Below are 23,800 nucleotides of genomic sequence, written 5' to 3'. Positions count from 1 at the left end.
GCATCGCCCCCCTGCCACCACCGCCGTTATCCCCATCCTTGCTGCCGGCGCTGCCTGGATGCGGCGTTAAACCGGAGACCCTCACCCAGGTAAGCGGCCGGCGGGGGCTTGGGTCCAACTTCGGGCTTTTCCTGCCGTGCTACCGGGGATGGAGGAAGCGGGGTGGGGGGGTTTGTGCATCAGCAGCAGGACGGCCCCCAGCCCCGGTGGGAGGCTGCGGCAGCCCTTGGGGGACACGGAGCAGGGGGCCCGGGGGGCACAAGGCGGATATGGGCACTGAGCGGCTCGGGGGAGGCGGCTTGGAGCATGCAGGGCTGGCGCGGTGCAGCCCGCATGCCCCTGGATGCGGTGCGGAGACGTGCGTGAGCTCCCTGCGTGCTCAGGATGCACCAAGCGCCGGCGCTGCATCCCCAAAACCGCTTCATAGGGAGGTTTAAGAGGGGGGGGGGTGGTCCCCCCAGCAAGGAATCGCCCTTCTCCTCCAGCCCCTCTCATGCTTTGCTATGGTCCTGGGCTACCCGTTTGATCCGTGGGTCTTACAACTGTCTCTTCAGCGCTGCAGGTCCTTGGCACAAGCTGATGCTTCAGGATGGACCCGCTCTTCCCTGCCCACATTTTGGAAGACCCTGACCTGAGAAAGCTGCTGAATGACTCCTCTATGCTGAACCTCAGCTTTCTGCCCAGTAACTGGTTCAACAACGGCACGGGGGACAGCTTCCTGCCACTGAGCATCAAGATCACCATTGTGGTTGTCTACTCCATTGTGTGCATCGTGGGGCTGGTGGGCAACTGCTCCGTCATGTATGTGATCATCAGGTAGGACACGCAAGGGGGGGCTGTGGGGAGGGCTGTGAGCAGGGCAAACCTTCCCCCTGGCTCCAAACCCCTGCTGTGGGTGAAGCAGGCAGGCGCTTCCCTGGCCGTTGCAATGTGCTTTAGAGGTAATGATGTGGCATTTGCTTTATTGCTTTGGTTTTGTTTGTGTTTTTTTTTTCCCTTCCTAGGCTCTGATGAAGGCTCCCACCAGCTTTCAGCTGCCCTCTGGTGCCTCCTAAAGTTAAACCCAGAGAATGGAACAGAGCGATCAGAGCTGCTCAAAAGAAACGAGGCTTTATTTTGCAGGGAGCCGGGGAGGGCAATGTGATGGGAGCATCCCACCGCTGGCCCTGTCATGGCACCTCTCCCTCCTGTGCCATGTCCAGCACCACAGCTGGGGCTGCAGGTGCTGCTCCACCGGGATGCTGCTGCTTCCCAAAGCTAATTGTAAGGGAAGGAGCCTGCCGGGAGGCTCAGCTTCCCTTTTACAGGGCAGGGGAATCACTGGTGTGACTCTCCCAACTCTTTGGAAGCCATAGATGTGAATAATGTGATGGGTGCTGCAACTGAGGGCAACTTCCCAAGCTCCTTTGCTTGGAGCATTCACCAGCCCAGCAGCACTGTCCTGCAGCCTCCCTGCACATCACTGCTGGCATTTTGGGTGTCCCTGCCTGGTTCTGCTGGGGTTTAACCCCTCTCTACTTCCTCGAATCACAAACCCTGTTTCCTCCTGTAAGTACCAAGTAAGTTTATGCAGCTGTTAAGGTTGTGATTCTGTGTCACACGCCAGCAAACTCCTTCTAATCTCAGTACCCTGTGTGATAAGGAGCGAGCTTCCATTTCATACACATCTCGGAGCCGATTCCTGGTGCAGGTGCATGCTGCCAGCACAGAAAAGACGGAGTGGATTTGTTTTCTCCTCCAACAGAGGATGACAACATTTAGCAGGCACCGATGGGATTAAGTCTTGCTCCTGCCAAAGCAGCTTTCCCTTGGATGCACATAACTTGGCTGGGGTAGATGCTGCAGGATTAAGTCTTTGGTATCACAGGTGGGTGAACAGTGATTAAATCTCTGTTGCAAGGGCAAAGCGACAGGGCTTGGAGCAAGCTGCTCTAGTGGAAGGTGTCCCAGGGTTGGAGCTGGATGAGCTTTAAGGTCCCTTCCAACCCAAGCCATTCTATGGCGATTCTATGACTGTTCATCAGGCTGCCTGTCCGTGTTCCTCCTGCAGAGGAGTTTATGGCAGGGCTAAGGGATCATGTTAGCCTTGGGGAGCCTGGAGATGGAGAGAGGTTGGCAGTGCACCAGTGCTCCACTGGAAGAGCTCGTGTTTGTTTGGTGCTGTAGCAGGCACTCGAGTAGGCAGGGTGATAGTGGGTACGTGTAAGTGTGGCGGGTAGTGAGGCTTCCTTGTCCCACAGCGATGCAGCTCCCTGGGGATGCCAACCGGTGTGTGAGGAGGGGAAAGGAGTCCCTACCCCACATGTGAACCTTGGAATGTAACCTTTGTGCGTGTGTCTTCTGGGTTTACTGGTTGGAAGCAGTTGAAAACTGAAGATGTCGCCTCCATCTTCGCCAGGGCTCTGCCATTTCTTCCTTTTCCCCTTTATTTGGAACCCCCTGTATATGCAAAAAAAAAAGCCAGGAAAAGTTTAACTATTTGGGTAATTCTTTTGGGGGATTCACCAAAAAACCTTCTATATGAACCTGGAGGGGCCCCTTGGATAATGTGTGCTGGGGAAGCCGTAGAGTTACAGCATTTGTACAAGCTGCTGCTTCCTCCTGGGTCTCCCCATCAGTGTGTCCTGGGGGCTCAGTACTAAGCTGAGGCTAACACTGGGTTATACCCAGGGAAATGACCCTTCTGGGTTCCATAATTACAACTTCTGGTTATCTCTGGCCAGGATTTTGCTGTCTTTGCCCTTACTTTTGAGGTCAGGAGCAGAGAAACTGGACTCAGTATCTCTGGCCGTGTACAGGAGGATGATGATGACTTCTCAAGCACACCTTTTCCTCCCCACGCTGGAACATTGGTGCTTCTGGGTTTCCTGCCTTTAAAGCCTCTTTATTTCAGTAGGCTGGAAGCTGGTTGCTGGTAAGTCAGCATGGGGCTTGGGGCTCTTAATGGTCTATCTCTTCCATTAACGTGGAAAAGACTGGCAAAGCCTCTGTGCTGCATCCCTGTCACCTGTAGATAGGGTGTACCCTACAAAACCTGGTTTTCGCTTTCCCTTTCCACGCTTGCGTTTCCCCAGGGACAAGCTGGCACCACATCCTGCAGGAAAGCGCTGTATTGTGTTCCAGGAACAGAATGCTTCAGGACCATAAGCAGTAATTGCTTGTTTTGTGGGAGTTGGGAAACAGAGGCCAATAGCAGCACTCGAGGAAAGAGGAGGCGTGAGGAAGCTTTGGGTTTTGCTCCTCCTGAATGGGTTTTTTTGCAGCACCAAGGGGAAGAGTTGAAGATCTCCCCATGTTTCCCACAAGGATACAAATGCAAAGCCTCCCCTTGGTGTTCCCCTCTGGTGCAGAGCCTCCCTGGTACCCGGAGTGATCTGATCTATAGAGAGCAGTCATCAGCTGACTGTCAATCCCCTTCTAATGCTGAGCAGCACTAATTGGAGGAGACCAAGAAGGGCTCTCATCAAGAACATGATTTCCTGGACAGTAAAGGGCCTATTGTGGAAACCTGCCTTGTTCTGCTTGCTCATTGTGGAGCTCTTGCCAGTGGAGGTAATGCCTCCGCTCCCTCCTTCCCCTTCTGCTCTTTTCTCTCTTCTGCATAGATTTCCTGTGCTGCTTTTTAATCAATGTGAAACAAGGGGCTGAAGAGCACAAGGCAGAGAGGGTTTGGGGGAGACGGGGGGAACCAGGCTGCTGAGGTCCCTCTTGGTTAGGGACTGAATTGTGCAGGGCTGCTCAGCCAAGAGCTTTGTTTTTGGGAATTAAAGGGGAAGAGGGATGTATTGTTCTTACATTGGCTGACCCACGGGGCTGGAGGTGATGCTGCCACTGGTGTTGCTGCATGAGGTGTGAGAGACCAGTGTGCCAGGGAAGGGACCAGGGACAACACGCAGCTTCTGGTCCAGGAAGTCCTCTGTTACCCCTAGCTCCATCATGCTGCTGTGATGCTCGGCAGTGGTCATCCGGAGGACTTCCTCACTGTTGGCTCTGCTCACCTGGATCAGCCCCCATGGGAACGATGCCTCGTTTCTTTGCCATGGAAGCAATCTGTTGGGAGCCCAGTGAGGCTGCTCTGTTCTCTCTAGTGAAGAACGCTGCTTCTGAGCATTTAAAGCAGCTTTTCAGGCAGAATAGGGCTGCCAGGCCCCTACATTTCCATTTGCTGCTTCCAGGTGAAGCCTCAGGAGGAGAGATGAGATGTGATGGGGAGCTGTCTGCACCAGGCGGCTGCCTGGGGGTGGCTGTGCCAGCTGTTATTCTGCTTACAAACTGCATCAGCCCCTGAGAAGCAGGGGTGAGGGCAGCTGGCTCTGAGGAGATGAGGAAAATGAAGTTAATTAGGACATTGCAGGGATGCTGATTTCCTAATAGACCGCTTTCTAAGGGAAGAGCCTCGACCAGCTGCATGTCCCGGAGCTGAAATCGAGTGAGTGTTTAATGCAGCGTGGACCCAGCGGGTGCTGGTGGGGCCATCCAAGACCTCAGCACGCTCCACATCTGCCTCTCTCGGCTTTTCCTGGAAGAAAAAGGCTCACAGTAGCTGTGTCTGACCCTTGCTAACACAGATCCTGTGTCTGCAGCGTTGTGCTGGAGGGCTCTTGGTGGGGTGAGTGTGGTCCATGTGGAGCAGTAATTCCATGGTGTTTGATATGGGACTCTGTTCCCAGTGCTCTTTCAGGGTCTGGGCAATTCCCAGCAGCATTCAGGGCACGAGCAGTTCAGCACAGGCAGACCTGGCCCATGAACAGGGAGGAGAGCATCTTGCTGCAGGATGGATGCTGACGAATGCCCTCTATGACCAGAGCAGCATCCAGGTGGCCAGGGACCTGCTCAGGGATGTGTGAGCCCCTGCACCGGTTGCAGAGGCTTTTTGCAGCAGCAACCACCCAATCTCTGCCCTCTGCACAGCAGCAATTGGGGCCGTGTCATGTCCCCATCCACACCAGTCCCCGGGGAGCACCTCAAGGAGGGAGGGCAGAGCTTGTTTTAACTTGCTGTCACCTAGGAGCTCAAAGGGCAAGAAATTCATCTGCCCAAAGAGTGGGTGCTCACCCTGGCTGGCCCAGGCCCCTTAACCCCTGCTGGTCACTCACCAGGTAATTTATAGGCTTTTATGGGCTGGTGTTACGGTGTCTTCTTGTAGCATCTGGGTCAAAGTCCAAAGTGGTTTTAAATTTGTCCTTCTCAAATTGTCTATTTTTTGAACCATTAAGATGATTTGGGTGCTGTTGGGGGCTGTCAGATGGTGATGGGAGCAGCAGGGATACAGCAGGCACAGTGTAGGTGTATGGCTGGGGGGGACACAAATCACAGTGGGATGTGCCAGCTCAAACACCACCTTCTTACAGCCTGGGTGCTAAGAGCAGGTTGGGCGCAGAGGTGGCAGTGAGCTGCACTGATTTCCATTGGCAGAGTGGGAGCAGCTCAGCAAGAATCCTCTCTGAGCCTCTTCTGCTCTGGTTTGCTTCCCTGTGTGTATCCAGGGGTGGTGGCAAAGGCTGCCACTGATGCCAGGGTGTGGTGATGGAGGCTGCTGCTCAAGGTGAACAGTGCTGTCTGCATCCTGATGAGCAAAGAACATCAAAATCGAGAGGCTCTGAGAGGCAGGGAGCTCCTGGGGATAATGCTCATGGTCCAAGGCTTTGCTCTGGTGTCTGCAGCCCCATTTTGTGTTGTACTTCCTGGTCCTTAGCCTGGGGCATCAGGAGCTGCTTGCTGCCCTGCAGACTTGAGGTTGCTGGAAAGGAAGGAGTGAAGCTAAAACAATAGGTTCGATGGCTCAAAACCCTGAGGGCTCAGCCAGGGACAAACCCCATCCTTGTGAGAAACAGGACCTCAAAGCCCCATATGTGGAAGAGCCGTTTCCTTCCTACACATCTCCTCCTCTCCCAGGCTGCAGGTTCCCCTTGCTGATGCAGAGCTTTGTTCCAGGTAATACTCCTTAAGATCCATTTAGCCAACAGGAGGGGGAAGCGGAGTCCTGAGCTCATATCCAGACATCTTTCCTCTTAGGCTTCAGCAGCTGGGCCAACAGGAGAGCACAGCAACGTGGTGGCTTCTGGAGCTGGATGGAGAGCTGAGAACTGCCCTGTGGGAGATGCTCCATTAGGAAATTGCCTCTGTGACCAAGTGCAAGAAAGTGGCTCAGCAGGGAGCTGCTGTCCTCATCTGTCCACAGCCTTATCCGCATCGGAGCTGTGCCATGGGGGCCAGCTGTAGGTGCTTCCTAAAGCCTGAGGGTTTAATTTGTCTTTCCTTTGAGCAGATTAAGAAAGAGAACACTCTGGGTTCCTGGAGGAGAAGAGAAGGAGGTTAATCCACAGAGAAGTGATGGATTGATTTTTTGTTTGTACTGAACATTCTGGAAATGTTTGGGAACATTGGTTGGATGGGGTACAGGCTGTTGGCTCTCACCGTGCACAGGGACTGGAGCTAGAGGTAATTAAATAGGTGTAAATTAATCCCCCTGCCTTTTAAGAGCACAAAATCAACCTTAAAATGCCCTTGAAGGTGGGTCCACATGGAGGGAGAGCAGGTTGTGCAGGGCCAGGCTGAGTGACTGCATCTTCTTGTTGAGAAGGGCTTTGAAGGAGAGGTACCAGTGAGCTCCCTGCAATGGAGGGAGCTGAAGGTTTGCAGTCTGCACACCCCAGGCTCAGGGTGAGCTGAGATGCCCCTAACTTGTCTCTGCTCTAGGGATGCAGGAGTGTGCATAGAGGCAGTGTTGTCCTCCATGGATGCTGGATGGGTGGTAGAGGTAGGTGGATCACTGTTTGTTTCTCCCACTGGAGAGTGAAGTTGCTCATCATTGTTCTGACCCTCAGTTGTTATTCCTGGAATCATAGAATAGTTGGGGTTGGAAAGGACCTTAAGGTCATCCAGTTCCAATTCCCTCAAGTTATAACATCAGTCAAAGCAGTGGGGGTTAGGGGCAACGTTGATGAATTGCCTCCAAGCCCAGTCCTCTGGGAAAGATGGACTGGAGCAAACTTGACCTTTAGGAAGCTTGAGCAAGCCCAGCTGGGTGTGAGAGATGCTAAGGAAGACAACAGCTCCCAGGAGACCTTTGCTAACGGTTTTAGATGGCTCTGAATAACCTGGAGCTGAGCTGACAATACTTCTTCTTGTGTGCGCTGATGAAGAGCACTGATTTAATTTCTTAATTTGAATTCCCCTCCTGCTGACCCAGAAGTGTCTGAATCCATTCACAGAACCATCTTCTCTCCCCATTCCTGTGTAGTTCTGCTTAGGAAGTCCTAGGCACTAAAGCCCTGGCAGCTGCCCGGTTGTGTTGGGTTTGCAAAGTGCTTGTTCACACCCTCACAATAGGAAGGACAACGGCGTTTTTTCCTCTGCTGCTTTGGTTGTATGAATTTATTTGATCTGGGCTGGCTTTCTAAGAACCCACTGACTGTCTGCTGGGATTTCTGGGCCAGGAGGAGCCTGATTTGTGTGGGTAACACAAGCGTTGCCATCCATGCCCATCTCCAAGCGCTTCGCTTTGGCTTTCAAAGTCAAATATAGGATCATTTGTTCTTGCTTCTGAAGCCACTTTCAGACGTCTGACTTTCTAATACAAGCTCTAAAAGGGGTAAAAATACAGACTTTGTATTCTGGATCCTGGATCCCCTGGCTGTTGTTCTTGCAAACCTGGCTGTGTCACTGTGCGTCTCAGCAGAGTTCAGAGCGTGGCAGTGATAATGTTCCTCTAAGCATTCAAATAGCCTATCAAGAGCTGAAGCTCCCATCATGAGGGGAGGGCACGGTGCTGAGTACGGTTGTGGGTTTGCTGCTCTGAATCCATTTGACAAGAAAGAGCTTTTTAGGTATAATCAGACCCTGTAATATTCTAACACGCTTCAGACTGCAAATAGCGCCGTGGTGTATGGGCTCAGGTGTTACCCTCGGATGAACTTGTCCTCCCTTAATAACACACCTCATTGTCTGCCATTTCTGGCAGCGGTTCTGTAAAGGCCATTAGGGTAGTAAATGATAGATGAGCTGTAGTTTTAAAATTATACCTATTTGAGCTCTTCTTTTGCCTGTGAGAGGAACATCCTGGAGCTGAAGTGTTAGATTCGGTCGCAGAACCACTGTTGGGTTTCCATTTCTGCAGACTCTGCCTGTGTCCTTGGGTAGGCGATCACATCTCTCTTTGCATCATTTCCCATGTGTAAAAAAAGAGATGATTTGCCATTGGAACAAGGTGAGTCTTGCTTTGGGGATGTCAGACGTAATACAGAATATCGTTCTGTGCCTTGTCCTTTTGGCATTGACAAAACTCTTTGAAGCCAACTCAGCTCATGCCTCTATGTGCAAACTATCCCTTTCCTTGGAAAGATCCATTGTGGTGTTGTATTTCTGATACAAACCTCATTCCTCACCAGTTCTCAGCTGCCACTGGCCAGGGCTGGCCACCTTACCCATTCTTATTCGGTAGCTTGCATTTGCCATCGTCTTTGGCCCATATGAGCCCATACAGAATAGCTAATGAACTTACCCCTGGTCCATATGATGCCTTTAAAATGAGCTTACTGGGTAAAGCTTTCACCAGTATTTATAATAATGAAGCCATATGTGATGAAATCCTTACTGAAGTCGTTTTCAAAGCTCATGGTCTAAGGAACATACTTCTCCTGCCTGTGAAACTGATTGTGAAGGCACTGTTTGTGGTGGTGTAGGAGCTGGGTTGAGCTGCGTGTTGATAAACATGTGGGAGGTGGAAAGGAAAGGGTGTCAAATCTCTTGTTACATAAGGAATATAGAGTATCTCCTTCCTAAAGTGGCAAAATGCCCTCTTCACTAGGCTTCAATGTCTTACCCATCATGGTCAGGTGAAGCTCTAACCATTGCCCTTTCCTTCATTACAGATTCACCAAGATGAAGACAGCAACCAACATTTACATCTTTAACCTTGCTCTGGCAGATACCTTGTGTCTGATGACCTTACCCTTCCAGGGTACGGACACATTCCTGGGCTTCTGGCCCTTTGGCAATGTCCTCTGCAAGATTGCCATCTCTATAGACTACTACAACATGTTCACAAGCACCTTCACGCTAACGATGATGAGCGTGGACCGCTACATTGCCATCTGCCACCCTATCAAAGCACTGGACATCCGCACTCCCCACAAGGCCAAAGTGGTCAATGTCTGCATCTGGGCACTGGCTTCCGTCTTTGGCATCCCAGCCATGGTGATGGGATCTGCAGAGAATGAAAACAATGGTCAGTAAAAACACGTCCAACGGGTGGGAGGTGTTGGTGGCCAGAGAGCCTATGGGCTTGGGGCGGTGTTGGAGAGGGGGGTACCACTTCCATCGGTGTGGTGAGCCCTCTGTTGTAAAGCCATCCTAACTCTTTGTGCCTTTGCCTTTCTGCATCCCTGCTACTGCTTTTTCTGTATTAAACATGCCTAAAATGAACCTGCAGATGCTTTTCTTCTTGCTGTGGTTTTGCTGACCTTCCTTTCCTTGTTGTTTTTCCCCTTGCAGAAATCGATTGTCTGATTAAGCTCCCTTCACCCGTGGATTACTGGGATCCAGTGTTTGGCATCTGTGTCTTTCTCTTCTCCTTTATGATCCCCGTGTTGATCATCACCATTTGCTACAGTCTCATGATCAGACGACTCAAGAACGTCCGTGTGCTTTCAGGCTCCAAGGAGAAGGACCGCAACCTGAGGCGCATCACCCGCATGGTCCTGGTGGTGGTGGCGGTCTTCATCATTTGCTGGACTCCCATCCAGATCTTTGTGCTGGTCCAATGCTTGGGTGCCAAAGCAGAAAGCGAGCTTGAGCTGGCCATCTCCTGCTTCTGCACTGCACTAGGGTATGCCAACAGCAGCCTGAACCCCGTGCTCTATGCCTTTCTAGATGAGAACTTCAAGGCGTGCTTCAAGAAGTTCTGCTTCCCCACCGCCTTCAGGACGGAGCTCCAGATGTCCAACAGGATGTGCAGCATCGCCAAGGATGTGGCTTACGCCTGCAAGAACTCAGAGGGGACTAACAATCCGGCCTGACTAGGCATGGAAATTCCCATGGTGGCTGTCGCCCAGCAGAGTCCAACCACCCCCACGTCAGAGCTGACTCAGATAACAGCTCTTTAGCAGGACCTCCAGAACCGAGAGGAAACGATGCTGGGGGTTGGGAAAACCGGAATCTGCAGGAGCAGGTGGAAAAAAGCCCAATTGATGCATTTTTAATTCCTGTGCTCCCTGCACTAAGGGACGTGTTTGAAATCAGCCCTTTGATTGCTGCGAAACCCCGGTGGTTTTGCGGCATCGTTGAGAATTGGGGAATGAAGTGTTTAAACCAGGCATTGCTCCTGGGACTTACACTTTTGCTGCTGGGAGACAGGCAAAATACAAACTATTCCATTTCTCTCTTCCTCCCTGAGTTAAGATGCAAACAGCTCATGTGGCTCACCAGGCACTTCATTCTTGTAGCGTTGCTCCGAAATTAGACTTCGCTGAAGCCAAAGTGGGCAGCAGCCATCAGACAAACCCCAGGATCAGCTCCAGGATGAGTCATCGCCAAAGGAAGGATGCGGGGAGGGAGAGGAGGGAGCTGATGGAACAGGGATTCAAACTGCCCTGTGGCTGGGAGCCTGGGGAGGACAACGCCAGCTCCTGCAGATGGGGTCTGCAGTAGAACCCACTGCCTCCAGTGCATTGGTGGTGAGAAGGGGCTGTCAAAACTGGTGAGCGTGGATCAGAAGAGGAGGAAGACAAGACACAAAATGAACACAAATCCTTATTTACATGCTGCTATCACTTTTTAACCCTGTATTTCCATTGTAATAACGGACAGAATGTTTGTATATACGCATCTCTAGTGCCGTAGGTACAGCTGTATCGTAGGGTTTCATCCTGCCAAGCATGCCTTGGGGTTCTTCCTCAGGGAGAGGAGGAAGGAACAAAGTGGCCTATATATACATGTATTTATGTACAGGGGATGACCATTTTGGAGAAGTCTGAAGGGCAACTCCTGCAGAAGATACAGACATTTCTGGTCGGAGGGGCAGCCTAAATCCATCCTGTGTTCTCCACACGAGATAAGTGATGCCCGAACTATACAAAAGGTGGGGGTTTATTGGTTCTTATTTATTTGATAGAATGAGATCCAGGATGCTGAGAGGACATGGGAGAAGCTGCTGAGGCACCACCCTCCTGCCAACCACAGATTGATTTTTCCTCTCCCAGTTGGCCAGAGCTTCGTGGAAAATGAAAAGCTCCATCATTTCATTTGATAATGGAAGCATTCCCACTGGGTGCCCGCCGTGCTGGTGGGGACAGCAGACCTGTGTTCTCCCTGTAGCACATCACCCCAGGGCAACCTGGGCAGTGATGCTGCTGGGGAAGCAAAGCAATGATCTCCATTTGGGGATAGGAGGTCAACTCCAACGCGAGAACCGGCAGCGTCGTCCGGGTTGTACAGATTTCATGTGAATCTATTTATTGTGCTCTGGTCTATGAGATCCTGTATTTTTAATGTATTGGTTTGCCAATATTTTAATGCTGTCATGTTGTTTATATATGCTGTACAAAAGAATCTGATGTTCTATTTCTATGTAGGGTGTCTCCCTTAATGGCTGGGCTTAAAATATAGATGCAATTCCAGTGTCTTGCGTGTAGGACCCAGATCCCTTGTAAACAGCTGGAGCTGGGAGGAATTTGATGCTGAATCTTGAGGGATCCCAGAGCAAACTTTGCAGTTAGCACTTGGCTTGATTAATATAGGAGGAGGAAGGAAAGCTGGGCACTTGAAGCACTTTGCAATGGATGTTTATCCCCCAGGAAATCTCACACAACCCTCAAGCATGCGAAGAACAACTCACTGGGCTTTGCTTGCAGTGCCATTAGGGAGCAGGAGAGTGTTTGTCAGTGGCTGGGTAAGGAGCAGCCACCCTCCCTTTGTGGTTCTTGGGTTTTTAAATAGATTTATGTCCTATGGAAAGAAAATATCTCTATATACCAGTGCTTGGCATTTTTTTTTACTCCAGATTTTGTTATAATGACGATGCTGCAGCGATCTCACATAAGCAAGTACTCAATAAATGTGCATTTACTGAGCTTTTGGGTAATTCCGTGGCCCTTGCAGTGGATGTGTGTAGGCATTCTGTTTCAATGCTCAGTGGAGTTTGTTATATGAAGAGCAAGAAAAACCTGAAAGCAAAAGCTTTATTGTACTGTGCCTCTGGAGTTAAAGGCTTGCGATGGGCTGAAGCGCAGGCTCTTTAATTCTCTTCTGCCCTGGTTGTGTTGGTATGATTTCCCAGTTACCGCGGTGTCAATGACAATTTCCTAGGTGGCTACCTGTGTGCTTTAATAAAGGAGAATAAAACCTCTCTACTTTGAATGGTGTGGGGTCGGAACGACTTGGCTGCGTGCATCAGGGGATGATCTGCTGGGATCACAGAATCCCAGCCTGCTTTGGGCTGAAGGGACCTTAAAGCTCATCCAGTTCCAACCCCTGCCATGGGCAGGGACCCCTTCCACTGGAGCAGCTTGCTCCAAGCCCCCATCCTTGAACACTGCCAGGGATGGGGCAGCCACAGCTTCTCTGGGCACCCTGTGCCAGCGCCTCAGCACCCTCACAGGGACGTTCTTCCTCGTGTCTCTGCATTGGGCTTATTTTTCCAGCTAAACCCACTGCTGGGTGTATGGAACAGCCCTGAAGCACCTGATCCCTTTTACTGAGGTCAGGGGGAAGGCCTCTTGTGCAGCCAACAGCCAGCTCTCACGTGGGCAGGGCAGCGATGCCAGCATCTGCCTGCTGTTAGAGGTCAAGTCTGATGCAGGATGAAAACAAGCTCTTCCCATGTGCTCTCCCCACACCTCTGAGGAGTTACGGGGTTAGGCACCATCATGGAACCAGCGAGTTACAGAGCTGCTCTGGAAAGAAACCTGGAGCAATATTCTGTAGCCAGGAAAGATGGATTAGCCAGTGTGATGTGCAATAAGGGAAGCGCTGTCTCTCTGCACAGAGATCAATATTCCTGCCCGGGTGGGTAAATATCAGGAGAGGATTTTTATTGGCAGTGGTGATTTAGTTAAAAAAAAAAAAAAAAGGATAAAGAAAATTGGTGAGGAAATAGAAAAGGAAATCTTCATTTCTTTCCTAGCTCAGTTAATTAGAATTATCCAGGGGTGAGTTCTTATAGCAAAGCCATAAAGCAAAGTGCTTCATTCAGTGTTACGGGGTTTATTAATGTCCTGAATGTTCTCCCTGCTGCTGCTGGCTGGAGGCAACTGCTGAAAAGGCTGAGGAATGGATAAGCCAGGGGCTGAGCTCTCCCTTGAGTCACTCCTTGGCTCATGGCACTGGTACATCTGGTCAGATCTCTGGCTTTGGAAGGATGTTTTGCTGGTGCTGCATCTCCCTTCCTCTCCCCTTGCCCAGCAGCTATTCCCCAACACAAATCACAGTTGCTGAAAGCAGAAATAAGGTGCACAGTTTATACCTTCACTGAGGTTTGGATGGTTTTATGCCATGCGATGAATTTATCCTGAGTTATCCTTCACCGAGCTACAGGTCAGGCTGTGGTCTGTTGGTTTGAGTGAGTATTCAGCTGCAATTCCCCGCCTCAAAGAGCTTTAACTGGGCTCTGAGCTCTCTCTGGGTACTTTGGGATATCAGGCATCATTGCTGGGTAGGACACTGTGTGCCCAGGGATGGGTGCCTCTCACCCTGTAATGCTTTACAGGAAGGTGGATGCTCTCCACAGCTACGGCTTCCTTGTGAGTAGAAAGGATCCTTGTATGGATCTTGCTTCCTTGTGAGTAAAAGGATGTCCAGGAGCCCTGGTGCTGCCGCAGCCTTTGCTGTCTGCTTACAAGAGGGATTCTCAGACCAGCAGCAAAGTCTACCAGAAAGCCTCCAGCTTGCTTCGCCCCTCATCTCCCTGTGCTTCCCTTCAGCGACTTCTGTGGATGTTCATGCATAAGCAAATTCCTCCTTCCTTCAACAGGGAGAACCTCCTTTGGACCCATCCTGAGCTGCAGCCCTCATTGTGCATTCATGGCTTCACATGGTGGCAGAGCTTCATCACTGTGACTTTGCAGAACCTGTTGGTAACGCACATCCCTGATCTTCACCTCCCAGACCCTGCCCAGGGCTCTCTGAAGGACCAGTTCTTGCTCCCTGGCCTTCTCCTGTGCTGAGGAGAGCACAGTTATGATGTTGTGAAGGGAGGGATGGAGGGCAGAATTCCATGGAGGATAGAGGGAAATCTGCCTCAGCTTTATGGTGAAAGAGGCTTTTGAGGTGAGTCTTGGTGCTGCCTGAGGAGCAGAGATGGACTTATGAGAAAGTAGAGCATATGCTGTGTGATGCCAAGGGACGTTCGGCATAGGGTGGTTTTGGGGATGGGGATGTGTAGCCCCTCCTTGAACTGATGCACATCTATTTTGAGTGGTCCACAGTGGCTGCATCCATCTCCCCTCCCAGCCATTTAGACTGGGCTGCATCCCACCTTTGCTCAAACACACCATAACAGATGTGTTAAAGCCATAACCCATTCTGCAAGAAGGAATATTAGGATTTCTCCAGGCAAAGGGACTGCTTGGAAAGGGATGCACTGGGGTGGGTGCACTTCAGGTCCAAGAGCCCCACGACTCACAGGCTCCCTTTGTTCCTTTCTTCAGTACCCTGAAGCCTGGATAGCTTGCACAACAGGGTGAAATAATCAATAAACAGAGCAACATGGTTATGTATCTTGGCAACGACGATGCTCATCAGCCATGTAAACCGACTTTGCTCCCTCTCCCTTAATGCAGTGAAATCCCAGCTGTCTGCAGCATGGGAGTGATGCTGGTTCCCTGCAGAGCTGGGGACACAGGGGGCTCTTTCCCACCTCCTGCCTCTCCTCCTGCACACCAGGTTTCTGCTCCAGCGATCCCAAACCTCACTGGATGCTCCCTGGGGTCGGAAGCACACAAAACCACCCCACACCCTCTGGGATCACCTTCACCCCCCTGGAGAACATCTTTTACTGTTTGGATCCTTGGGAATTTGGTCCTTCTGTGGTTAAGGGCCTCTGGGAACAAACCCCATCCCTCCGTGCATCACTTGGGATCTCCCTGAGTAATAAGCAGGTTGGACCATTTGTCTGTACAGCACTGTTGGGCACATCCTTGCCTTTTGCTCCCAAATCCTTGTACCTTTTGCGGTGTCTAGGTGCTGGGTGGGAAACCCTACCTTCAGAGCCACACTGGCAGCTATCACTGGAATGGGAACTCTCATAACCTGTGCATCCAGCCCGTTCCTGCAGCAGAACGTGGTGGTTTTCTCCATTACATGTTACTGCTGTGTGGGGATGTAGCTCCTGTGTGGATGCTCCTCCTGCCTGCAGTGGCCAGGGAGAGCATCCGCTGCCTCCCTCCCCTGCAGGCTTGCAGACAGGCAATATGGACTGGAGCCAAGAGCCGAGCAGCGTCAGCTCTGCCAAACAGCAGATTTCCAGTGTAGTGAAGGATGAATCTGCAAGAAACCAAGCAGGAAGCTCGATGTTTTCCAAGGAAACCACTGGCAGAATTAGCATCCTCCCTTCGACTGGTGTTTGCTTGCATCAGATCCCCTTCCCCATGGCCACAGAGGGGAGAGCAGAGTTCGAACTGGCTCTGTCCACTCTACAAACATTGATTTCCGTGTGTGATTTCAGCCTGCCATGTACAGGGAGTGCTTTGCCATGCTGATTCATTCAGTGACAGCGAATAGAAACGCAAGCTCTGGAGTCAATATGAGAGCAAGACTAATGGCTTTTTGGTCTGATTTCCCCTGTGTGAGAGGAATCCCGTGTTGTGATTTGGCGACTTAATGTTTGCTCAGTGTTAGGCATTAGCAGCAGCTTCTTCATGTGCATAGGTCGTTAGTTCACACATCTTGGACTTCCCCTCATCTCAGCCTCGCACTGCTCCTGCTTTGCTTAACCACAGAGAACATTCCTGGACGTAACCACTTGCCTCCAGAGATCAAGTGTAAAACAGCAGACAATGAGCCCAGCCACCGGTGCTGGTGTTTATCCTTGCTCCCTTCCCTCTGTGATGCCTTGGAGATGGGTATGGAAAGCGGGCCAGGGCTGATCTCCCTCCAGTTTGCTTTGGCATCGGCACTGGGGTTCAGTTTCAATGTGCTCAGCTGGAAAACTGCCTCTTGTCTCCCAAGGAGTGTGTGTTGGTGATGCCATGGGGATGGTGTAGGATGCGCTGGCTCTGACCTTCCCTATCCCTGGCTCCTGGTCAGCATGGGTGAAGGAGCTCAGCCAGGAGTGACCCATGGCACGGAGGAGCCCTCTGTCTCCATTGCATGGCTAAGAAAAGTGTAATTACATCCACAGCGTTCCATCAATACCGAGCAGCAGCGGGCTGAGTCTCAAGGGAGGTTTCCCACTGCGCTGAAATCTGACTCTATTAATTACCAGCCTCTGATCTCATTTGAGGGGTAAGTTCATGAAACCGAGTCCTCGTTCCTCTGCTTTCCATAGTCAGCTGCCTGTTGGGCTTTGTGCAGTGGATGCTTTGGACCTTAGGAACCCTCAAGGTGTCTTATTCTGCTCTATGTGCAGGAGAAGGGGAGGTGATGGAGACCTGCACGAGTCCTGGTGAAATTCCATCTCAGGAAAACGGACAATGGGGACAACTGAAGGTCTTATTCCCATACCATGGTTTGCTTTCCCCTCGCTGGGAATTCCCCCTTCCCAAGTGGGATGCTGGTGGATGTGCCAGAGCCCACATCCCTGCCAGCCAGGGGACACTGAGGTGGGTGCTTTAGAGCCATCCTCCGCCTTCAGTGCATCCCGGGTTGCTCATCTCCCCTTAGGAGGAGCTTTCCAGCCTCTCCATCTATGCAGTGAGCAGCAGCCTTGGCTGGAGGCACTTGTGGGAGTGCCTGGTTTTTATCTAGACATCAAATATTATGGTTTAGGAAGGGAAAATAGCCTCTAAACAGCCCTTGAAGCTTCGGGCTTGTGTCTCTTTCCACTCTGAGAGCTTTGTTGGATAATTGTGTACTTCTCCGAGAGAAAACAGAGCAATTGAGGCTCGTAATTAAAAGCTATTCAGACAGCTTTGATCTTTCCCTCTGCATCTTCCCTTCCCAAACACAAATGCCAGCGAGCATCTCTTGGCAATGTTTGCTGTCCCTATTCTTGGTGTTCGCCTTTAAATTAACTCCTCTTCCTCCTTCCCAGCAAAAGGGAGGTGGGGGAAGAGGAGTGCAGCAATGGGGCTTTACAAGAGGGGTTTCTTTGGAAAGATTATGGGGGCTTTGGAGGGTGTCTGGTGTCCTATGGTGGCAGCAAGTGTGGAGCTCTTCTGGAGGCCTCACTGCTGCCTTAGATCGAGGCTTTATCACCCCAAAACCAGCCCTGGGTCCAGCATCAGCTGCAGAGGTGGTATAAATGGGAAGGGACCATGGTCTGTCCTGGACATGGGAGAGGGAGATGCCAGTGCTGCTGTCCCCACAGAGGGTCCTCAGATGATGTCCTGAAAGAGAGATCAGGAGCCAGCCTGGGGAGCCCCCTTCTCTTCAGCATCAGATGGGGATGTCAAGCCTTGGACCACAAGCTCAACTGGAGTGGACGTGATCCTGCTGCGGCCAAGAAAGCCAACAGGATGCTGGGTTGCATCAACAAGAGCATCACCATCAGAGATAAAGATGTCACCATCCAGCTCTGCTCTGTACTTGTCAGGCCTGGGGTGTTGTGTTCAGTTTTGGTCCCCGCTCTACAAAGCCCCGGTATTCCATGATTCTATGGACCTTGGGGTGCTGGGGCCCTCTGAAGCACCAAACCAGGTTTGTTTCTCCCAGAGCCAGCAGTAAAGCCAGAGAGACACCATTTCCCCAGGTTTACACGGGGAGCATCAATGGCATGTTAGCACTGATCCTCCCCAACCAAGATAACACCCAGGGGCTCTCAGCATCCCGCAGATGACAAGGCAAGTGCAGGCTGCACAGAAAAGGGACAAATTCTCTCTCTTGAATTGCTTTCAACAGTCCCCTCTAGAGACCCTTCTGCTTCGTATCTTCTTTATTCCAAGGTTTTGCTCATCCATTTTTAATCCCTTTTTGGTTTTATTCTTTTCCTCATCTAAAGATGCTTCTGAGAGCCGGATCTGCATCCCTCAGTGGGGTATTATGTCTTTTCTCACCCGAAATCGTGACCAACAGCAGGAGACAGTGTGAGACTGTGTAAGTACCAGGGGATTACAGCTTCGGGAGGGGGGAACAAGCTGCAGCACAGCTCGGATGAGGACAATTGATTGAAGCAACCTTTATTACTTGCTGCAGCACAAAGACTTAAAAAGCAAGAGCAATTTCCGATCCCTGCCTCTTATCTCAGCTGCCTTTAAAGCCTGTGGTGGGAATATGAGCCCTGTATGAGCCCTAATTCCTGCTCCTGGGGTGGAAAATGGCTTCTTCTCCCTCACGCAGGGATGATGAAGCGGAGTCCTCCGGGGCTGTTGGTCCCCATGGGTGCAGCCGCAGGGAAGGCGATGTACTTCCCGTAGAGGAGGATGCAGGAGCTTTGCTGCAGTGGGCAGGAGCAAGCAGAAAGCCTTCAGCTCCTGCTGTAACCAAGGAGCTGCGAGGTTACCCAGCACCTTTGCCTTCATTAAGCCATCCTGGACTGTCCCGGAAGGATATTGCCCCCGCTTTGCAGCTGAGCTGGCATCCCAGGAGGCTGGCGAGGGGTTAGGATGGGAGGGAGCTGTGTGCATCCCTGATTCAGCCTCCCGGGACCGCACAGACCCTGCAAGGGATGCTTGTTTAGACAGGGGTTTATTCAGTGGATCGTTAAGGGGATTTATTTCCCTGCTTCCAGCCATCAGGATGCAGCTGATGTGTGCTGCTGCGATCGGCAGCAAACCAGCCCCTAGTGAAACTCAAGCGGAGGAGCCGTGCGCAGCGTTTCCCTGGGGTGAACTTGTGCGATGTGCGGACAAGCACCTCAAAGGTGGTTTCTGCTCTCTGGTGCCATGCTCAGGGGTTCATCCCAGGCACGGACAGCCCCTGTTTGCAGCAGGTTTGCAGGCACCAGCCTGTGTGTGAGGCTGAGCAGCGCTGTGAAGATCCAGCGATGCCGAGCTGAAAGCAGAGAGTGCCGCTTAGTGCCGTCGGGCTGAAACACAAGGACCCACCGGTTAGCTCGGGGCACCCATGGGCGACAGAGCCCTTTCTAAACACAAGGGGAGACCCTGGCCAATGCAAATCTCTTCTCCCCGTGTCGCCTTGCACCCCTCAAGAGCAAAGAAGAGCTGAGCATCTTATTTAAGCACGGATGGAGGCAGGGTGCTGCTGCAAGAGGAGATGCTGAGAGATGGGGATGTTCATCCTCACGGAGAGAGGGATCGGGGATATAAGCTATACCTGTAAATGCTTGATGGAGGGTGCAGGGAAAAGGGAGCCAGACTCATCTCACTGGTGTTTAAGAGACACAAACTGAAATATGGGGAATTGCATTTAAACATGGGGGGGGGGGGGAAATCACTGTGGGAGTGGTGAAGGACTGGAACAGGCTGTCCAAGGAGGCTGTAACATCTCCATCCTCAGAGACATTCGAACCCAAGCGGACACAGCCCTGGGCAGTCTGCTCTAGGTGACCGTGCTTGAGCAGGGGTTGGACTGGGGGATCTCCAACCTCAGCCCCTCTGTGACAGTCGTGACATTGATTTAACTGGGATAATGTCAGGTCTGAACGGGTGACTTACCCTCGAAAAGTCCACTGAATGCAATACATCAGGTTTTCCACCTGATAAAACATATTGCCTTTCCTGCAGACCTAACTGGACAGTTTGGGGGAGGTGGCATCCTTTGAGGCAGTTTTCTGCACTGATGTTTTTCCATGTGGGAAGCCCGTTGCCAGCAGGTGGCAATGCTGCTAAAGCAGTGGGTACCCCCTCCACGCAGGCTGGCTCAGCCCCCTGGTCTGCTCCAAGGGGGGTCATGCAACACCTCTGCATCCCTCATGTGCTGCTGGACCTGCCTCCTTCCCCATAAAGGTCAGCCGGGACCACAGCACCCAGCTTTCCTTCCGGAATTAACCACCCATATGGTCCTCGGTCCCCTATTTGCCAGGTGTTCCTCCTTTTCCCCACATTCCTTGGGTCAGTAGATACCTCTTGAGAGCCATTAGCACCTTCTGATTAGAGCTGATCTCTTCCCTCCCTGTCTCTCCTCTTGTGGCTGGGGCTTGCTAAGCATCACTCCACACACCTCCATGTGCAAACACGCACATACTGCCAGGACCAGGCTTTGAATAATCCTTGTGTTTCATAGAATTACAGGTGATACAACTACGGAATGGCTTGGGTTGGAAGGGACCTTAAAGCTCATCCAGTTCCAACCCCCTGCCATGGGCAGGGACACCTTCCACATGGTTTGCTGGTAGCTGCAAGGTGGAGCTGATGGGAAATAGAGAAGAACCACGAAACTTGGCTCAGTGGGCACTAAACCTGGGGTTTGAGATGATAGATTAAGGTCCCACCACTGTGGTTTGCTCTCTGTGAGGCTGGCTGAGACTGAGGTTCCAGCTCTCAATCATTACAACAAGGCAATGTTACATTTGGCATCAAAAATTCCTGGGCAAGTTTCAATGTGGAGGAATGCCTCCTTCATTTTGATTCCAAAGTTAACCCCTTCAATATGGGGAAGGCTGCACAAGTGATGGTGTATGCACAAATCTCTTCCAGCTTCCCAAAGGGGAAGAAGCACATCGCCATGCTGCTGTGTTGAAGGTCAGTTTTGGTGTCTGGGGGCACTGGTAGGTTTTGATTGCCCTGAGAGGCCTCACCTGGTGTCTCACCCTCACCCATTGCTCCAGGAGGCTATTTAAGATGAGCCCTGCACCTTCCAACCCAGCTCTCTTGGAGGGACCCTTGCTTCCAGGACTGCCTCCTGCATGGATTTTGGCCTCATATTGCAGGTCCTATCTCCAGCTCTGTTTTCTGGATGGACTTTGGATGACTGCTGCAGGTAGCTTGTCTTTGGTATGTGTGATACAGCTGCTGTCTAGACCTGTCTGTAGCCCCATGTTTTACTTATTTCTGTGTTTTCCTGGTGAAATTTGGGCAGAAAAGAGCCCAGTTTGGTGCTTGTGGACCTGGGGGAAGCTGGAGAGAAAAGTGTTAGCTGAGACAGCCTTCCTTAAACCAGTAACATGTACCCTGCAGTGCGATGAGCCCTGCTCACCTCTGCCACCATGGGTCTAGTGGTCCTTGAAGCTTTCAGTACGGTGTTTGTGATTCTTCCTTTCAGGTCCTGGTTCTGTTGATGTGCTTTTGCTCTTTACCTGTTAGAGAAGGAGCAGTCACTGCAGTTCTTGCTGGAGTTGTGGCTTCCAGAACACCTTAATTTTGTTACTGTTCTATGACTATAGCATTTTACAGTAGGTAGACTGTAATACATAGCAAAGGCATGGGTCACGCAGCATCAGTTTTTTCTGGTGAAATAAGAACTAGTCTCTCTTTTTCTCGTGAGGTTTATTTCATTATTCACTCTTAAATAAATAGATATTTGACACTTAACAGGAACAAGGAGTTAAAAATAATTTCTAACACGCATTCCCTAGTATTTTTATGGTGTTTAACACACAAGACCCCAGTCTTGCTTTTGGTTTAAATTCCACTCGTGTTAACAGCTCAGGAATGAGGGAATTTGGGGTGGAAACCAGACATCCCTCAAAATCAAAGCCCTAACACACATACGCACGTACGTGGATGTGAAAATGGTTTGTTGTCCAAATACCCATCTGGCATCCTCTGTCCGGTTTATTGATGTTCCATCGGAAGTGCTCATTAGCTCTGCTCCATGGAGCAATCCTCTGCACAACAGCTGTTAAGGACTGAGCATGATATTAGTCTGAGAACCCTTCTCCAGCTTGTCTGTGCTGTACAGCAGATGGCAATAAAGGACCACAGTGCAGTAGATGTGCCTCTGAAAAGGACCTTTCCTGCCCTTAACGCTTCAGAGTGTGAGATTAAAACTAACACTGTAGAAATGGTGCTTTGAGACATTGGGAGGTACAGAGAGGGAAAAGGCAAGAGCTGCAAGTAAGCAGGACAAACCATGTGAGTGGTAATGACACAGACACATCCATTACATGTAAATGAAAGAAAGAACACTGTGCGTTCATTGACCACCCCTTAGTCTGCGAAGCTGCCCTTCAAAGCCATGGGAGGGAGGGGATCTGGGCCTCAATCCGTTGTTCAGGAAGTTCTGCATTCCAGCATCTTCCGGAAACTCTTCCGGAAGCTGTCATCCAGGAAAGCGTACAGGAAGGGGTTCAGGCAGGAGTTGGCATAGCTTAGGCTGGTGATGAAGTAGGATATGCCAATGACCATGGAGGTCTGGGGCAAGTCAGTGGTCAAAGCCACAATGGTGGCCAAGTGGAAGGGGGTCCAACAGAAGAGACACACGGCCAGGACTATGAAGACCATGATAGTGACTTTCTTCTTGGCTTTGTCCAGGGCTTTAGCATTAGAGTTCAAGTGCATGTTCCTTAGCTTGTAGAGCATCATGGTGTAGAGGATGCAGATGGTGGATACTGGAATGGCAAAGCCAAGGATGAGGGTATAGATCCTGCTGGCTTTGAACCAGAACCTTTCGGGCTTGGGGAAGTTGAGACCACAACTCTTGATCTCCAGGTCATCTATGTAGACATTGGCAAAGATGATGAAAGGGAGAACTATGATGGTGACTAGGATCCAGATGCACAAACTGACAATCCTGGCTGCTCGGTACGTGCGATGTGGCATCCTTTTGGACCTGACTGTAGCCAGGACAACCAGGTACCTGTCTATGCTCATCACTGTCAGGAAGTAAATGCTGGAGAAGATATTGTAGTGGTCTATGGACAAGATGACCTTGCAGAGGACTTCTCCAAAGGGCCAGTAGTGAAGGAGGTGTTCAGCAATATTAATGGGCAGGACAAGTGTGAACAAGTCATCAGCTATAGCAAGGTTCAGGATGAACATGTTTGTCACAGTCTTCATCTTGGGGGCCTTGAGGATCACGTAGATGACGGCAGTGTTGCCTGTGAGCCCAACAGCGCAGATCACGGAGTAAATCACGGGGAGGACAACGTAGAAATCGGCTGCCTGCTCTTGGAAGGTTAAGTTGAAGCTCATGCTGTTGTCCAGGTAGCAGCTGTTGCCTGCATTGCTGCAGGTGCTGTTCAGATCGTCCCAAAGAGAGCTGTTTCCCATGCCTCCTGGTCATAAACCACCCTGGGTGGTCATTAAAAGCCTCACTAGCCCAGAAGAGAGCCTCTTCTTGCATGAGAAGCAGCTGCTACTCCATTGAGAAGTGGATGACTTCCAAGGAGTGGGTTGTGAGGCAGCATGGGCCATACAACTTACCTCTGCTGTCACCCACCATTGGAGAAGTCAGAACTTGAAGTGGTCAGGAGGAAAAAGCCCTATTGAAACACACTCCATGAATGAAAGAAATGAGGATTAAAACTCCTGCCATCAGTCAAGGAACTTGAAGAGCATCCCGGTGAGCTTTGGCTTTTCTTTGCTGGGGAAGTCAAGCGGCTCCAGTGGAACCGTCTGCAGCAGGAGTCCTCCTGGGTCTGCAGGAACAAGGAGGGCAGGGAGGGAGCTTTGCGCCCGGTCTGCTACTCACAGGAGGTCTGAAGGGGCGGATGCTCTTTCACTTCCACAGCGCTCGCTTTTCCATGCCGGAGCAGCAGCGTTGCAGTGTTTAATTAGTGCCTTTGTGTCGCGTTCCCACTCCTTGCATTGACTGAGATTTCACAGTGAAGTTCCTGACGCTCCCAAGGTCCCCTGGCAAAAGAAGG

The 23,800-nt window shown here is 51.1% G+C and overlaps 2 protein-coding genes across 3 annotated transcripts; one reads left to right on the top strand and one right to left on the bottom strand.

Annotated features, from left to right (window-relative positions):
• Window positions 1-17: 17 nt before the first annotated feature.
• OPRL1 (opioid related nociceptin receptor 1) lies at window positions 18-12,346 on the top strand. Of its 2 annotated transcripts, none has more exons than XM_057400945.1 (4): window positions 18-89; window positions 555-816; window positions 8,874-9,229; window positions 9,655-12,346. In XM_057400945.1, the coding sequence occupies exons 2-4, from the start codon at window positions 590-592 to the stop codon at window positions 10,017-10,019; spliced, it is 948 nt and encodes a 315-aa protein (XP_057256928.1). In that variant the 5' UTR covers window positions 18-89; window positions 555-589; the 3' UTR covers window positions 10,020-12,346. The 2 variants fall into 2 exon arrangements, with proteins under 2 accessions (XP_057256928.1, XP_057256927.1); XM_057400944.1 differs by having other exon boundaries at window positions 9,496-12,346.
• A 9,688-nt stretch (window positions 12,347-22,034) lies between these two features.
• NPBWR2 (neuropeptides B and W receptor 2) lies at window positions 22,035-23,424 on the bottom strand. The gene has a single exon (XM_057400810.1). It carries the CDS (start codon window positions 23,202-23,204, stop codon window positions 22,206-22,208), a length of 999 nt encoding a protein of 332 aa, XP_057256793.1. The 5' UTR covers window positions 23,205-23,424; the 3' UTR covers window positions 22,035-22,205.
• Window positions 23,425-23,800: the final 376 nt, after the last annotated feature.

Source organism: Pezoporus wallicus, unplaced genomic scaffold (assembly GCF_028554395.1).
Source record: "Pezoporus wallicus isolate ANWC-B61680 ecotype Strahan unplaced genomic scaffold, APGP_CSIRO_Pwel_v1 contig_11133, whole genome shotgun sequence".
In the NCBI taxonomy this organism is placed as follows: Eukaryota; Metazoa; Chordata; class Aves; order Psittaciformes; family Psittacidae; genus Pezoporus; species Pezoporus wallicus.
The sequence above is the reverse complement of the archived record's forward strand: the minus strand, read 5'-3'. Positions and strand labels throughout refer to the sequence as shown.